The sequence below is a fragment of the Bufo bufo genome, chromosome 9 (genome assembly GCF_905171765.1).
Source record: "Bufo bufo chromosome 9, aBufBuf1.1, whole genome shotgun sequence".
NCBI lineage: Eukaryota > Metazoa > Chordata > Amphibia > Anura > Bufonidae > Bufo > Bufo bufo.
This window is the reverse complement of record NC_053397.1, coordinates 180,138,155-180,156,407: the sequence shown is the minus strand read 5'-3', so window position 1 is coordinate 180,156,407 and position 18,253 is coordinate 180,138,155. Positions and strand designations below refer to the sequence as shown.

Here is an 18,253-nt window from a genome sequence, read left to right as displayed (position 1 = left end):
GCCGAATACAGATGCGCACGGCGCAGGCGCCAGAATTCGTCCGCTGGCTTTGATGGAGGATGGCATTCAAGAGGAGATGGGCGGGCTTAACGGACGAGCGGGGCGGCATACAATGTGAGTAGACCGAGCCTCTAGGTGCGGAAAAGACGCCCCCCATAGCACCTAGAGGCTCATTAGCATATTAATAAAAGTTCATTTTTAGTGAAACGGATCCACACACAGGTCTGAGAATAGCATTGTTAGGTAGATCAGACACTAGCAGATTGCTAGTGTCTGAGAGCTAATTAGGTCAAAATGAGGTGGTAGAAACCCTTTAACACTGTCAACCATGTGTTTACCCATAGCTTTATATGTCAGTGTCACTCTTATTTGCTATTATCATTGGGTTAAAAAGCTTTAAAGGAAGGGGGAGCAAAAAAAAAAAAAAGTTTTTAAAAAGAGATAATGAAAATCTGACTCCTAGGAGATCTCAAAGTGTCATATACCAATTTTAATTTTAAGGCCATTTGGAGAAATTTTGATTTGAATAGGAATTATTCTGACCCGAATTTGATTTTTTTGTAGTAAATTTTTAGCAGTATACATATATTATATACCTTTAGTGATCAATGATAATATTCCTTTCTGGGGACCTGTATCCTTGTACCAAACAAATCAGATACTGCTATAATCTTATGCACTGGCACTTATTCATTTTTACTCAGTTTTCTACACACTGAGATCTGTTGCATTCAAATAAAAAGTAAATAATGTACGATTCTCAAGTTGTGTCGAATTAAGATACAGCAGATTTGGATTCCGCCATTTCAATCATCTAGCCCCAAAAGCATTAATCTTGTAGTTAATGACAGGTGCATTTACCTTATATAGAAAGCAACAGTGGATCTCTCAGCACCCCCTTGTGGTAGTTTACTCACACAATAGTAACTACATCGCATTTCTTGCATTTCTCCATTCTTTAGTTTTTGAAAACCTTAAGAAGAGACATCGTTTTTCACTTGACCTATGATTTCTGCTGGCTTCTGCTTCCATTAAAAAGCTTGTCTGTCAAAAGACGTTCCGTTTTCCAGCAAGTGGTGAACCTCCGAGATGTAATCAGCTGTATCTTATTCAGAATGACAGCACTGGAACCATTTAAGTCACTGAGGCAGACCAAATGCAGCTTTAATGCTCTTTTGAAATAGAAATCCAAGTAAAATATAAAAGGAGAGAAGGAAAACATTATCAATAAAACACTGAGTATCTGTAGGTCTCAATTTTAACAAAATGCAACATGCATGATTTCAAGCAGGGGTGCACCAACCTTTCTTCTGCCTGAGGCAAAAATTAAATTCAACCCCTCCCCTCAGCCCTATTGTTAAAGACAAATTTGGGTAGACATTACATGTAGCCCTAAGAAGCATACAGGAGAATACAGTACCACATACCTCTTACATCCATTGATATATCCTCTGATGTAAATGTTCCCTTTCTCATCTTCTCCTTTCAGACCAGACCACCTTGATGAGTTCTTTTAGCTGCCTCCTGTCTCTGCAGAGTTTGGCACAAAAACATCTTAGATCCCTCAGCTTTTCATCATCCCCCCCCCCCCCATCCTGCTGCTAACCCCAATACTGTGCCCATTGTGCTACCCAACACCCCCAAACACTATGCTGCAACTATGCTGCAAAAGTAATAGTGCTATATAGATAGTACCCCCATATTTATAGTGCTCTGCAAAGTCCCACCAATAGCAATGCTTCTCTCCCAGACTGTTCTCATTAGTAATAGTGCCCCCTACAGTACAACCAATAGCAATAATGCTACCCAAAAGTGTCCCCATTTGTAGTTATGTCCTCCTTATTGTGCCCAATAATAATGCCCCAATGTACCCCTGTAGTAATAATGCCATCATAGTGCCTCCAGTAGAAATAAGGCCCCCTATAGTGCCCTCAACAGTAGCAAGGCCCCTATTTTAGGCACTTCTATAAAGCTCTCAGTAATAATAAAGCCACAATAGCTATAATGCCCCGTATAATAACCCTAGTAGTCATACTGCCTCCTGTAGTGCCACCAGTATTTATTGTGTCACCTGAGACCAAATGCAGGAAAGTCACGATGATGTTGTTGTCACCTCCTGCCCCATTATATTGTCTCATAAGCTTCAGGCTTGCCTGAGACCTATGAGGCTGAATGGTGAGGACTTGAGCCATAGGCCCCTGTGCCCTGTTGTAAACTGCCTCCCCCATAGAGGCATGTCGCCCGTGTCTGAGGCTAGATGCTTATCTTGCCTCATGGCAGATGTGGCCCTTATTTCATTATATAAGGTATCATACTAGTGTAGATGAATGCTAGGTGAATTCAACTGAAGATTTTGGAGGGACACAATGAATAATGCTTAATGGTTGTGAGATACAGTAAATTAATATTTTGAATCAAATTAAAGAAGTACTCCGGGAAGGTACATAATGTACAGTACATTGTAGTAGAAGCAATTTTCTTACCAGTGGCTGTAGTGAGTTAACCAACACCTTCAGGTCCTCAGCTGTCCACTCATAAGATTGTGTGTCAGTTGGAGGATCAGTGTTGATCACACGACAAAGCTGAGGACCAGAATGAGTGGACAGTTCATAACTACAGCCACTAGTAAAAAGACTACCTTCACTACAATTTACATCATGTACCTTTCTAATGGGCCAGAGAATAACATTTATTTTTGCAGCAGTGCTTCTTTTAGGCTGGGTTCACATCAGGTATTTTGGGCTGTCCCAGGTTGAAAATGGGCAGGGCTTAGACAAGGTCCTCCCATAGATGAGTGCATTGTCGGACTGGGTTGCTTGGGCCCACTAATAATGTCTAAGAGGTTTTGATTCAAACAGGCAGACCCTGGTGGCCAATGAAAGGCTCAAAAGGCAGTTCCAAACTGGTTTTATTTACTGGACCTTTGTGGCCCTCTATGGTATCAGAGCCTGGGCCCATCAGAGAAACCTCTGGCACTCTGGTGGGCCAGTCCGAAATTGAATGAGCCGTCCCATTTTGTGTGTAGTGTTCCAGGCCTACCTGTCCTGAATTTACCAATGGTAAAGTTGGTAAGTATGTATTAGAGAAAAATAATGATTTCCTATTCTGTGATTTTAAAACATTATAGTAAATTTACAGTATATAGTAAGTGAATTGAGCAATGCATTTTTCATTTTGAGGAAATGTTGGAAAACTTACTAGTGTAAGCACCTGGACCTACAGACAGGAATACTCAGAGAGTAATAACAGCGTGTACCTATCTGTGGCACATAGTAACATGGTACCAAAAGAAAGACAATATGTGCAACATTAAAAGGATTTTCCGAGATTTTTTTACTGATGATGTATCCTCAGGATAGGCAATCAGTGTCTGATCTGTGGAGGTCCGACACCCATGACCCTGCCTATCAGCTGTTTGAGAGGGCACTCGAAGCACAGTAGCACCACAGCCTCCTCTCTGCTCAACAAGCATAGAGCCATCTATTTAGGGGCTGTGCTTGGTATCACAGCTCAGACTCATTCGTTTAAGTGAAGCTGAGCTGTACCTAGGCCATGTGACCGATGAACATGATGTCACCTGGCCTAGGGAAAGCTGAGAGAAGGCCGGAACGCCAGTGCCTTCGCAAACAGTTGATTGGTGGTGGCCCCAAGTGTCGGGCCCCAACTCATCAGATACTGATGACCTAACCAGAGGACCTATCCAGAGGTCATCAGTAAAAAGGGGTTCTCCAATATAAGTCAAACATGAAAGGCAGACCCAAATGTGTTAAAAAAATTTAAAAAAACTTCACTCATCTTATAAAATGACCATTGCTGACCCCTGATGCCGGAACGGAGGGAATTTTAAGAGGTGTGAGATTTTATTTGATGTTTTTTTCACACACATTCCTGCCGGCCGTTCATGTTTGACTTATGTCAGACAACCACTTTAATGTTGTATATATTACCCCTTTAATTGTAAAATTCAGGTGCTGTAGTACATAAGATGGCAGAAACTGTTATGTTATCACCAGCATGTTGCACCCACTAATAACAGATACCGGGTGGGAAACGTCTTTGCTGCATTTGTACATCTGCATGACATTTATACATTAATCTTTGGTAGAGACACAAGAGAAGCAAAGAGTTTTCTTTGTAGCCTCAAAAATTTGTTTTTTGTTCAGTATGTGGGTCAAGTTGTACCCAGCCTGCCTGTGAAATGTTGATTATCCAGAAAAACCTTATCTCTCCAGTTGGAATTATTTGCTTTAGTCTTCTGCTTCATGTACAGTATGTGATTTATCTATTGTTCCTTTCTCTCTTCTTAGGTGTGGGTAGATGCAGGTACTCAGATCTTCTTCTCTTACGCTATCTGCTTGGGATGTTTGACTGCTCTGGGAAGTTACAATAATTACAATAATAATTGCTACAGGTAATGTGACTTGTAAATATCAAGAAGGGATTATTGGAGGGGGTTTATTTAAAGGGGTTGCCTCACTTCATCAAAAGGTAATTATCACTTACTAATGTATTGTGATTGTCCATATTGCCTCCTTTGCTGGCGTGAGTCCGTTTCCCAACAGAATATACACTGCTCGTGTCCAGGGCTTACGACCACCTTGCAATCCAGCAGTGGTGGTCTTGCACACTATAGGAAAAAGCACTGACCTCTCTGGCCAGGACCATGGGAGTACACATGCGCAGCCACCTCGTATCTGCGTTTCAGATATATAATTCCAATTGAAAAATGAATGAAGCCACCATGAATGAAGGAGGCAATGTGGACAATCACAATACATTAGTAATTGCCATGTATTAACTTTGTCTACATGATAAATGTAATTTGCTAAAGTGAGACAACCCCCTTTAAAGAGAAGATAGTAAATTACAGTAATTTCAGAGTACTTTGTGGCGAGGGGTAAAATGGACTAAAGAAGGAAGAAGTTCAGATCAATAGTTTATAGATTGTAGGCTTTTGCAGCAGGGTCCTCTTACCCTTTGTACCAGTCTATTAATAGATTCTTGTTTATTGTATTTTTATATTTGTGTAACCTCGGCTGGATGTACAGCGCCATGGAATTAATAAATAAATGAATAATAATAATATCAACTTATTAAAGAGGTTGTCTAAGTTTAAAAAAATAATCTGTTTTAACAGATTCTTAGTAGAGATGAGAGAATAATTGAAAAGTTCGATTCGGCTGATTCGCTGAATTTTAAAAAACAATTTGCTTCCTAACTAATTACTTTCTAGAGGGTGCAATGACAGGAAGCTGCGATAGCGCCACCCCCGTCATTGTACCCCTCAGATGATGTGTTCATACATGATTGCGGCATCTGAGTGTAAAAACAGTGTAAAATTGGTTCTGTAGGGGTGGTATTTTGTGCTGCACTGTTTTATTTGGTTCTGCAGGGGCGGTATTTATTGTGCTGCACTGAAATATTTTTGCCTACTGGTGGTTGTCCCTAGTTACTTGTGTTGCAACGCCTTCTGTCAGTTTGGACACGCCTACAACACAGGGCCACTTTTGAGTTTCCAGGGCCACTTTAAGCTCCCAGTCCGTCCCCTGGTGGGTCTCTACATAGTCTGACATTGTCAACACTGATTATACAGTGTCATACTTTATAAGGACAGACTTCTAACTGGTAGCACTCACTTCTCAATGTATTCATACATTTCTCTTACAAATCACAATGGTATGACACAATACAGAGCTCTAAGAAACGATACTCCAGAAATGTCATTTCATAGGGATACACATTGGAAAGCTCTCCTGATGTACAATATATATTTAATGAGGCCAATATACTTCAATAATAGCCATTGACCTTTTCATTTTGTATCATCATTTCTGCAAGAATTAATTAGACATAAATAAATACCACTGCTGAAGTAGTCTGTACCAGTCTTCTTTGCCTTTCCAACCCATGGACCTACCGACCAGTGAGCCTTGTTTTATCCATATGGATGTAATTTTTGGTCCCAAGATTTGTTACTTAAAATATAAACTTGTCTATAAAAGGGGTTATCTAATAAACTTAAAACTCTTTTTTCACTCGGCTGAGTATCTGGAGGACTTTCTTCCCTTTCTGTGGTTGGGCAGCAGCTCATCATATGAGACAATCCACCACCCGCATCTCCTAGCACAAACCTTCCTCTCCTGCATACCATCCTAGCAGTGTGCCCCCATTGTCTGAGGGAGAGATCAGGAAATGTATAGGAAAGCTATTCAGCAAGTTAGTCCACCACTAAATGTAAGAGAAGGTGGACCAGAAGGATAACCAGAATATTTGCCCTTCAGCAGGCCAGGAAAGCTGATGCAAAGACATGTGTCCCCTATATTGGTGAACAAGAGGACTTTTTGATTTTAATTTTTTATTTTATTTTAGGCTTTACGTTTTAACCTAGAAGGTATAGTTTTTCTCTTATACAGTATGTTCAAATTGATAATTGTATTATTTATGTCTGGAGCTTTCAGCTGGGCTAACCTGCTGCACAATTGGGTGATCTGACCAACCTTGGCTCAACCTTCTATAAAACTTTTGGAGTCAATTCAGTGAATGAAAAAAATGCCCACCAGAAGAAAAATATATGTTTTCTATCCAGTAATATAAGTCGCTTTCCAGATGTCTGTGATGCTCACTTCTCGTCTAATTTTTATACTGTACAAATAATATCATCTGATTATATTTGTTCCTAAAAAGTCGGAATTGAAAGAAATGCTTTGCAATATGTTCAGTGGTTGATCACAGCTGTTCATTTTCATGGTCAATTGTCTGCAGTGACGAGAAAGTCATTAGATAAATGTTAGAAGCGTAATTAAATCTGCCGAAATGTTACTGCTCATAAACTGATTGCATAATATCTGCTTTCCTCTGCAGGGATTGTATCCTGCTTTGCTGTTTGAACAGTGGCACCAGCTTTGTAGCTGGTTTTGCTATATTTTCTGTCCTTGGGTTTATGGCTTACGAGCAGGGGGTACCAATTTCAGAAGTTGCAGAATCAGGTATGTATGGCTGAGTTCTTGTATTGTGGCTATGCGAAGATAGTAAATTACAGTAATTTCAGAGTACTTTGTGGCGAGGGGTAAAATGGACTAAGGGCTCTTTCACACCTGCGTTATTGTCTTCCGGCATAGAGTTCCGTCGTCGGGGCTCTATGCCGGAAGAATCCTGATCAGGATTATCCTAATGCATTCTGAATGGAGAGTAATCCGTTCAGGATGCATCAGGATGTCTTCAGTTCCGGTACGGAACGTTTGTTGGCCGGAGAAAATACCGCAGCATGCTGCGCTTTTTGCTCCGGCCAAAAATCCGGAACACTTGCCGCAAGGCCGGATCCGGAATTAATGCCCATTGGAAGGCATTGATCCGGATCCGGCCTTAAGCTAAACGTCGTTTCGGCGCATTGCCGGAGCCGACATTTAGCTTTTTCAGAGTGGTTACCATGGCTGCCGGGACGCTAAAGTCCTGACAGCCATGGTAAGTGTAGCGGGGAGCGGGGGAGCAGTGTACTTACCGTCCGTGCGGCTCCCCGGGCGCTCCAGAGTGACGTCAGGGCGCCCCAAGCGCATGGATCACGTGATCGCATGGATCACGTCATCCATGCGCATGGGGCGCTCTGACGTCATTCTGGAGCGCCCCGGGAGCCGCACGGACTGTAAGTATACCGCTCCCCCGCTCCCCACTACTACTATGGCAGCCAGGACTTTAATAGCGTCCTGGGTGCCATAGTAACACTGAACGCATTTGGAAGACGGTTCCGTCTTCAAATGCTTTCAGTACACTTGCGTTTTTCCGGATCCGGAGTGTAATTCCGGCAAGTGGAGTACACGCCGGATCCGGACAACGCAAGTGTGAAAGAGGCCTTTAGAAGGAAGAAGTTCAGATCAATAGTTTATAGATTGTAGGCTTTTGCAGCAGGGTCCTCTTACCCTTTGTACCAGTCTATTAATAGATTCTTGTTTATTGTATTTTTATATTTGTGTAACCTCGGCTGGATGTACAGCGCCATGGAATTAATAAATAAATGAATAATAATAATATCAACTTATTAAAGAGGTTGTCTAAGTTTAAAAAAATAATCTGTTTTAACAGATTCTTAGTAGAGATGAGAGAATAATTGAAAAGTTCGATTCGGCTGATTCGCTGAATTTTAAAAAACAATTTGCTTCCTAACTAATTACTTTCTAGAGGGTGCAATGACAGGTAGCTGCGATAGCGCCACCCCCGTCATTGTACCCCTCAGATGATGTGTTCATACATGATTGCGGCATCTGAGTGTAAAAACAGTGTAAAATTAACAATAAATATTTTTTAAAATCTGGAAGATCTGGAGAGAAATCTCGCGTGGTCCACAACACGTGCATGGCCGTCCCATGGTCATATAAGTGCACCCTAAATCTTCAACTGCCACCAGCCATATGTTCTGTTAGAAGCTATGGCAGTTACAGAGAAAGAGAGCTGCAGCAGTAAGGACACACTCTCTACCTGGCTGAAGAGAATCTAGCAGAGAAATTGGAGCAGTGAATGTGGAAATCTGTGGACCCATGTGAGGTACAGGGCTGGGTTTAACTTTGGTAGAGATTGTCATGTACTATATGATCACGTACACAGGCTTTGTTTACTATATGAATAAACAAAAGAGAGGTGCACCATAGGGTAAAAAACGTATATAAGGGGTTCGAGACGATACTCCAATTGGAGGCTCACCTTAGGGTGTTGTGCAGAAACATAGGCACAACACTATTGTAGACGTGTCAGGAATAACTTATCGTTCCCCAGATGCGGTCGGTATGCAGCCACGGATGCGGATCTCCTCGGGTAAGGGTAGCTGGAACCTCACTAAGAATTATTATGCGAATACAAGAAAAATCATCCCTCGGCGCAAAAACGGACCAGCCAGTTGGAGTTATTAGTAGTCTTCAAATGTGTATTGGTTACAGAAACACTTCACAACTCATTTCGGGGAAAAAACTCCCCTTCTTCAGGTGAAAATATGGTTGCTATATAGTATGTCATTCGGTACTATATGTACTATATGATTTCTGGTTTTCATTTTTTACATCAATCATGGCATATCCCCTTTAGGAGGCCTTATACTAAGCTGGTCACTAAAGCTAAAAATGCATATGGGTGATGAGGTTAAATAAATTAAAAAAATATATAAAAAGTAGGTCATCTGCCTGACCCTGTTTCTTCTTTGGAGCGGTCATCAGTTGACCCAAAAACAAGTGCACTCAATATATCAACAAGTAGGCAGTAACCATCATGCAATTACTTGATTGTGCCCATTGAAAACATAACTTATTCACTGACCTAAAATTCCCGGGTCTTTATTTAGAACATTCACTGTGAAATTATTACAGCAAAATCTGCTTGGCCTCAGGCAAAAAACTGATATTTATTTCATTGGCTTTTCAAAAATCTCATAAAAAAGTTCTAACTGTGTCTAAAAGCGTCATGATTTTAGTAGAAATGTTATCTGATCCACATCTATTATAAGTTATACTATAGGAATGCAATTATTATGGTAAATTGAGTGGATTCTGGAAATGTGAAGGAATAGAGGTCAATAATGGAAGAGAACTTTGGGAGAACCGTGACATGGGACAGCTAAAGGCTGGGGATCACTGTACCGCCATAGCAAAGGTATAATAAATACAGCATCATAATACTAGGATAATGTATGCAATGAGGTCAGAGTACAGAGATGAGGAACACCATGATTTCACAGCATAGGGGTACTAAGTATGGTGATACAGCTAAAACATAACTCAGCGCTTTCCTCCTCCTATCAGTATGGCGGATGGAGGGGCATGTGGCCAGACATTCAGTCTCCTCCATTGAAACAAAATGCACCTGCACTAGATTCATGGTGTCCTGTATCAGCTCAGGCAGAGGCATAGTTACAGGGATTGTAGAGGTAGCAGTCACTACCGGGTCTGGGCGCTTGAGAGGGCCCAAACACCCTTGTGCCACATAAGAAGAGACTGGTATTAAAGAAAGTGCATGCAGATCAAGTTACACCTCTGGCTGGAGGGAAGGGGTTAAGTCAAGAAATTGGTATGGGGGAAGAGGTTGCCGTTAGAGTTGAGCGAACCCGAACTGCAAAGTTCGGGTTCGTATCGAAATTTGCTAGTTTTGGTACCCGGACCTGAACCCAGACTTTTTCACTGAAGTTCGGGTTCAGTGTTCAGGTGATTTTATTATTTTCTATTATAACATGGTGAGCTTGGTGACCTCACCGCAGGTCCTTCTATCTTCATTCAGCAGGACCTGCGGTGACGTCACCGCTTACCGTGTGGTGAGCGCAGGTCCGTCACCGCAGGTCCTTTTGCAGGTCATGAAGAAAAGAAGATATCGGCTGTGCGATCAAGTGGATGAGGTGAGGTTTTTTTTTAACCCCTCAGTAGACATTTTATTTAGCATTCTGTTTTAAGAATGCTATTATTTTCCGTTATAACCATGTTATAACGGAAAATAATAAAGTGAAGTTCGGGTCCCGAACCCGAACTTTGAACTGAAGTTCGGCCGAACCCGGCGAACCTGAACTTCCACGGGTTCGCTCAACCCTAGTTGCCGTTTCAATTTTTGCCTCAGGCAGCACAAAGGCTATGTGCTTCCCTGCCCCTGGCCGCAAAGCTCTGAGGGAAAGAGGACCAAAACTGAACTTTTGAGCCCATGAGCCTTTAGCTTTGCCCCTGAGCTCAGGTACAAGCTGCAGATGCAGTGGCCCAGATTTATTAATGTATTTGCACCAAAAATCTGTAAAAAAAAGTGGCACAAAATGGAGCAATCTGGCACATCTGAGGTTTCTACACTTTTTTCCAACATGCTCGACAAGGTAAATGTCCAAAGAATGTTGATCGCGCTGCCTTCTGAGTGTAAAGTTCCAAAACCGGACCCTTCTTTTCAATGCTCAGGTTATTCCACCTTGTAGCCAAACAATCGGTTACCAGAGGCTAGGTGCACCCACGTACACCTGCACCCTAGAGGGAAGTATTAGTACAAATAGTGAAGTTCCACCAGGTAATATCGCAAAAAGCAGATTTTATTCTACTTACAAAGGTCTTAAAATTTCAGTCATAAAAACAAGTCTCTTTTCATCACAAATCCACCCGAAGGGTGTTGCATTTGAAGAGACCCTGAGGATCCCCCACAGTCAAAAACCCTGAAAAGTGACCACATTTTGTAAACTACAACACCCAAGGAATTTGTATGGGGTGTAGCAAGCACTTCGCTCAACAGGTGTTTCATAGAATTTTTTATACTTGGGTGTGAAAATGAAAAATTAAATTTTTTTATTTTTACAAGAAAATGGTGCTTTAGGCCTAAACTTTCTTTTTCACAAAAGATAACAGGAAAATATCCCACACAATTTGCTACCCACTTTCTCCTGATTACAGTAACACCCCAACTGTGGTCGTAAACTGTTATTCGGGGATACGACAGGGCTAGGAAGGGAGGTAGCGGCATCTGGATTTTCTAACATGGAATTTTCTGTCAGGGTTTTTAAGAGCGATAACTTTTTTTTGTTGAATGAGCTGCATAAGGGCTTATTTTGTGTGGGAGCTGTAGTTTTTATTGGCACCATTTTGGCGTACATTTGGCTTTCTGGTTGCTTTTTATCACATTTTTTGGCAGGTGAAGTTACAAAAAAGACATATTTTTATACATCCAGTCATTACGGATGCAACAATACCAAATATGTCTATTTCTTTTTTTTTTTTTACGTTTTACACAATAATTTTAGGAAAAAAAATCATGTTTTTGTGTTGGCATTTTCTTAGAGTCATATTATTATTATTATTTTTTAGCTAGTTTCATGTGAGGGCTTGTTTTTTGCGGGACGAGGTGACGTTATTAATACTACAATTTTAGGGTACATACGACTTTTTGATTGATTGATATTATGTTTTTTGTGAGGTGACTAGAAATAAATCTGTTTTGAATAATTTTTATTAGTTTCTTTTAGGGCTCATTCACACGACCGTGGTTTGGTTCCGCATCCGAGCCGCATTTGTTGCGGCTTGGGTGAACATATATTCATTTTAATGGGGCCGCAAAAGATGCGGACAGCACTGCAATTTGCGGACCGCAAAACACGGCACGGTCGTGTGAATGAGCCCTTACACCGTTCACTTGATGGAGTAGATCATGTGATAGTTTTGTAGAGCCAATTGTTACGGACGTGGGGATAGCAAATATGTCTATTTGTTATTTATTTTTGTACCTTTTACACAATAAGAGCATTTTTAGAAAAAATATAATGTTTTTGTGTTGCAATTTTCCTAGAGACATATTTTTTACATTTTTCTGGCTATGGTCTTGTGTGGGGGCTCATTTTTTGCGGGTTGAGGTGACGTTTTTATTGCTACCATTTTGGAGTACATATGACTTTTTGATTGATTAATATTATGTTTTTTGGGAGATGGACTAACTAAAAAGTCTGTTTTGGGGTAATGTTTATTTATTTATTTTTTTACGGCGTTTACCTGATGGGGTAGATAATATGATATTATTATAGAGCTAGTAGTTGTGGATGCGGTGATACCAAATATGTTTATTAGTGTTGATCGAGAACCAAAGTGCTCGGGTGCTCGAGTAGAACACCACGGGATGCTCTGAAGAGGGGAGGGTGTCTGGTTAACAAGAAAAGGTCAGAAATTAATGGAAACACCACTGAAATGGTTTGTGATCATCATGGGGAGGATGTCTGGTTGCATCTTGGACTCCCGGGTCGCTGCTGGGAACGATGTTGTCCGAGTAGTACGCCAATTTTACAGACTGACAATAATACGCACAAAACCGAAGATAAAATCGATTTTAGAGGAAAAATTGTTAGGAAACAATGCTGCCAAAAATTACAAGGAAGAGGCACTTCAATACAACCTGTGTATATATATATATATATATATATATATATCACATAAAGGAGGGCCTCATTCACATTGTGGTACAATTGTTCAGGTAGTGGAACTTCTACACTCATAAAGCCTATGCACTAAGTGAAAGGGCTGCCAAAAATAACAAGGAACTGGCACTCCAATACACCCTTTATTACACATAAAGGAGGGCATCAAACACACCCTTGAAACATTATGATTGCTGGCCTGCTGCTGACCCTCTAAAACATTAGGGGCGAGGGCCTGCTGCTGAGCTGACTCTCTAAAACATTAGGGGTGAGTGCCTGCTGCTGATCTGTCCATCTAAAACATTATGGGCAAGGGCCTGCTGCTGAGCTGACCATTTAAAACACTATGAGTGAGGGCCTGCTGCTGAGGTGACCATCTAAAACATTATGGGCGAGGGCCTGCTGCTGAGCTGACTATCTAAAACATTATGGGCGAGGGTCTGCTGCCGAGCTGACCATCTAAAACATTATGGGCAAGGGCCTGCTGCTGAGCTGACCATCTAAAACATTAGGGGTGAGGGTCTGCTGCTGAGCTGACCATCTAAAACAGGGGTGAGGGTCTGCTGCTGAGCTAACCATCTAAAACATTAGGGGTGAGGGTCTGCTGCTGAGCTGACTCTCTAAAACATTATGGGGAGTGCCTGCTGCTGATCTGACCATCTAAAACTTTATGGGCGAGGGCCTTCTGCTGAGCTGACCATCTAAAACATTAGGGGCAAGAGCCTGCTGCTGAGCTAGCCATCTAAAACATTAAGGGCGAGGGCCTGCTGCTAATCGGACTACGGAAAAAATTATGGGTGAGTGCCTGCTGCTGAGCTGATCATCTAAAACATTATGGGCGAGGGCCTGCTGCCGAGCTGACCATCTAAAACATTATGGGCAAGGGCCTGCTGCCGAGCTGATCATCTAAAACATTATGGGTGAGGGTCTGATGCTGACTTGACCATCTAAAACATTAGGGGTGATGGTCTGCTGCTGAGCTGACTCTTTAAAACATTAGGGAAGAATGCCTGCTGCTGATCTGACCATGGAAAAAATTATGGAGGAGGGCCTGCCGCTCAGCTGACCATCAAAAAAATTATGTTTGAGGGCCTGCTGCTGATCTGACCCTCTAAAACATTAGGAGCGATGGCAGCCTAAAAAGCACGTTGATATGATGGAGGAGGAGGAGGACGAGAAAAGGAAGATTGAACCATGTACCCTTTTTTGTGGTGGAAGGGGTGCATGGGAATACAGTGTATTCAATACACCATAAAAGCCACATTTAAAGTCCCTTTATGTTCAGCCGCTTTCCTCTGGTGGAGTAGAGAAGTCAGGGGAAATCCAGCCCTTGATCAATTTTCTAAGAGTCAACCGGTCAGCATTTTCAGTTGACAGGCGGATGCGCTTATCAGTTAATATGCCCCCAGCAGCACTAAACACCCGCTCTGACAAAACGCTGGCAGCAGGGCAGGCCAGCACCTCCAAGGCGTAGAGCGTCAGTTCGTGCCATGTGTCCAGCTTGGACACCCAATAGTTGTAAGGCACAGAGGGATCATTGAGGACGCAGACACTGTCTGCTACGTACTCCTTCACCATCTTCCAAAATGTTGCCCTCCTTGTGACAGTAGGCAGCGCATCAGGGTGAGGGTGCTGGCGGGGTGTCATGAAGCTGTCCCAGGCCTTGGAGAGTGTTGCCCTGCCTCTGTTGGAACTGATGTGTATTACCCTTGTCTCCCCTCCTCGGTTGCCCAAGGAACTACGCACTCTGCCGCCAGCGTTGTCAGCTGGAAATAATTGGAGCAATTTTTCCACAAGGACCTTCTGGTAATGCACCATTTTGCTAGTCCTCTCCACCACAGGAATGAGAGATGAGAAGTTCTCTTTGTCAGCTGGAAATTATTGGAGCAATTTTTCCACAAGGACCTTCTGGTAATGCACCATTTTGCTAGTCCTCTCCACCACAGGAATGAGAGATGAGAAGTTCTCTTTGTAGCGGGGGTCGAGAAGGGTGAACAACCAGTAATCAGTGTTGTCCAAAATGCGTACAACACGAGGGTCACGGGAAAGCCAGCCTAACATAAAGTCAGCCATGTGTGCCAGAGTCGCAACAGACAAGACTTCGCTGTCGTCATCAGGAGGATGACTCTCAATCTCCTCATCCTCTTCCTCCTCTTCTGCCCATCCACGCTTAACAGATGGAATAAACCTGCTATGGGTACTACCCTCTGTTATGTTATGTTATGTTACTAAGTCCTTGTATAGCGCTCTAGAGGAACTCAATCCGATCGAAGCGCTTGTGGACGGCTATATTTGTGAGCCCCTACGTCATCCTACACAAATAGCCAGGTCTTAACCAGCTTCCTAAATTCCAGGTAATCTGATGTTGTTCTGATATGTTCTGGGAGGGAGTTCCAGATCTTGGGGGCTATGCTGAGAAACGTCTGTCCATCCTTGTCTTGAGGTGGGTTCTTGGCACCGACAGAAGGGAGGCTGAGGTGGATCTCAGTTCTCTAGGAGGATGGTAACGTGTTATCTTTTTTTGCAGATAGATGGGGCCTGTTTGTGGAGGGCTTTGTGTGTTAAGCAGCACAGCTTAAACTGCACTCTCTCTTTCACTGGGAGCCAGTGGAGTTCCCTGCGTGCTTTTGTAACAGAGTCTGTCCAGTCTAGTTTCTTGATGAGCCGGATGGCTCTGTTTTGACAGAGTTGCAGAGCTCTTAGATCTTTCTCTGGTAGCCCCGCATACATTGCATTGCCGTAGTCCAGGTGGGAGTTGACTAGCGCTCCCACCACGACCTGTCTGCATGTGTTGGGGAGAAACGGTAGGGCTTTTTTTAGAAGGAATAGGGCGAAGTTTGCTTTCCGTATTACTTCTTTAATCTGGGGACGGAGGCTCATTTCTTGATCCAAAATTATCCCCAGACTCTTTCCTTGTGTGGCGATGGCAACGTTTTCCCCAAAGATAGACGGGGCGGCAGCCTCAGGTGTTTTATGTAGTGCAATAAGCTCAGTCTTGGTCGGGTTGAGTTTGAGGTGGTTATGTGCTACACTCTCAAAAGGATCTGTGTATCGTCCGCATAAGACTCATAGCTGATGTTATACTCCTTCAGAATGGCGAGCAGAGGTCGGACATAAATGTTGAAGAGTAATGGCGAGAGGGTAAATCCCTGAGGGACTCCCCACTCCACCTTCTCGACTGGGGAAAAGAATGAGCCCAGTTTGACTCTCTGAGCTCTGTTTTTCAGGAAAGAGTCAAACCAGGCAAGTCCGTGGTTATCTACTCCAATGTCAGCTTTTAATCTATTTAGGAGGATGGAATGGCTGATAGTGTCGAAGGCTGCCGACATGTCTAGGAGAACCAGCCAAGTCCCCCCTCCCTCGTCAGCGACCCCTAGGGCTTCATCCCAAAGGCTGACCAGGGCTGATTCCGTGCTGTGTGTTGGCCTGAAGCCCGACTGATGTTCATCTAGAAGTCGATGCTGTTCTACGTGCAGCTGGAGTTGGCTTGCCACTGCTATCTCCATGATTTTAGCTATTAGGTGGATGTTGGTAATCGGTCTGAAATTGGCCATCATATTTATGTCTGCTCCTGGTTTTTTGAGGAGGGGAGTTATGATTCCTAACTTGAGAGTCTCAGGGACGTTACCACTGAGAAACGAGTCATTTATAATTCTTAGAATTAACAGGGCAATGGTGGTCGTGCATTCAATAAGAGATTTAGTTTGGATATTGGAGAGGGGATAAGTTGCTTTGGACATATTTTTCATGCTTTTAGTTAGGTCTTCAAGTTTTAAAGGGCATAGAGTAAAGGTGTGGGTGGGGTTTATCACGTTGTTCTCTATGGGGGGAACAGTTGCCTGTTGAGCTAGCAAGATGTCGTTTTGGATGTCATCAACTTTTTGTTTAAAAAATTTTGAGATGTCGTTGCTGAGGTCTTGGGATTCGGGGATAGTGGTTTTGAGGCCATCAGGGTTAGCTAGATCGAAAACCGTCTCCTGCTCCTCCTCATCATCATCCAATTCGCGATGAGAAGACAAACTGAGGGTGGTCTGGCTATCACTCTGTGTACTGTATTTCCCCATTTCCACCTCTTCCACATGCAAAGCATCCACCTTCATTGTGAGCAGCGAGCATTTTAATAGACACAGAAGTGGGATGGTTACGCTGATAATAGCGGCATCGCTGCTCACCATCTGTGTTGGTTCCTCAAAGTTGCGTAAAACCTCACAAAGGCCAGACATCAATGCCCACTCGTTGCTTGTGAAAAGCAGAAGCTGACTGGAAAGGCGATGACCATGTTGCAGCTGGTATTCCACTACTGCCCTCTGCTGCTCACAAAGCCTGGCCAACATGTGGAACGTCGAGTTCCAGCGCATGCTCGCGTCGTACAACAGTAGGTGACCTGGCAATGGCAAGCGCTGCTGCAGCGCTGCCAGACCGGCGGCAGCTGTAGATGACTTTCAGAAATGGGCACACACGCAGTGCACCTTCACCAGTAGCCCATGCAAATTGGGGTAGGTTTTGAGAAACCGCTGAATCACTAAGTTTAACACGTGCGCTAGGATGGTATGTGTGTGAGCTTGCCGAGCTCCAAAGCCGCCACCAATTTACGGCCAATATCAGACACAACCATGCCTGGTTGTAGGTTGAGTGGCGAGATCGACAGCTCAGTCTGGTCCCTTATGCCCTGCCACAACTGTTCGGCGGTGTGCTGTTTGTCACCTAAGCAAATAAGTTTCACCACGGCCTGTTGCCGCTTTTTCACTGCAGTGCTTCACTGCTTCCAGCTGCTGACTGATGGCTGACTGGTGCTGTAAGATGACAATTCAGAGTTGGAAGTGGAAGAGTGAGGGGGGGGGTTGCAGCCCCTAATGTAGGTGGTGGCAGAAATCCTGATGGAAGTAGGGCCCGCAATCCTTGGCGTCGGTAGCACCTGTGCCATCCCAGGGTACAAGTCGCTCTCGGCCTCCACAACATTCACCCAGTATGCCGTCAGGGAAATGTAGCATCCCTGGATGAAAGCACTTGCACATGTGTCAGTCGTTAAGTGGACCTTCCCAATAACTGCATTGGTCAGGGCACGGGTGATGTTACAGGACACATGCTGGTGTAAGGCGGGGACGGCACAGCGGGCAAAAGAGTGGCGGCTGGGGATTGAGTAACGAGCGACGGCCACCGCCATCAGGCTGCAGAAAGCCTCAGTGTCCACAAGCCTAAATGGCAACATTTCCAGGGCCAGCAAATTGGAAAGTTGCGCATTTAGTGCTATGACCTGTGGGTGGGTGGGTATTTGCGCTTTCATTCAAAGGCCTGTGATATGGACATCTATACGCTGCGCTGGGACACAGAAGTGGATGTGCTAGCTGATGGTGCTTG

At 43.5% G+C, this 18,253-nt stretch overlaps 1 protein-coding gene across 1 annotated transcript in view; it reads left to right on the top strand.

Annotated features, from left to right (window-relative positions):
• SLC6A11 (solute carrier family 6 member 11) overlaps positions 1 to 18,253 on the top strand; it is a 254,723-nt gene that overhangs the window by 210,050 nt on the left and 26,420 nt on the right. Inside the window, exons 7-8 of the mRNA XM_040406984.1 lie at positions 4,308 to 4,411; positions 6,862 to 6,986. Coding sequence (XP_040262918.1) covers positions 4,308 to 4,411; positions 6,862 to 6,986 — 229 coding nt within the window. The remainder of the gene's footprint in view (positions 1 to 4,307; positions 4,412 to 6,861; positions 6,987 to 18,253) is intronic.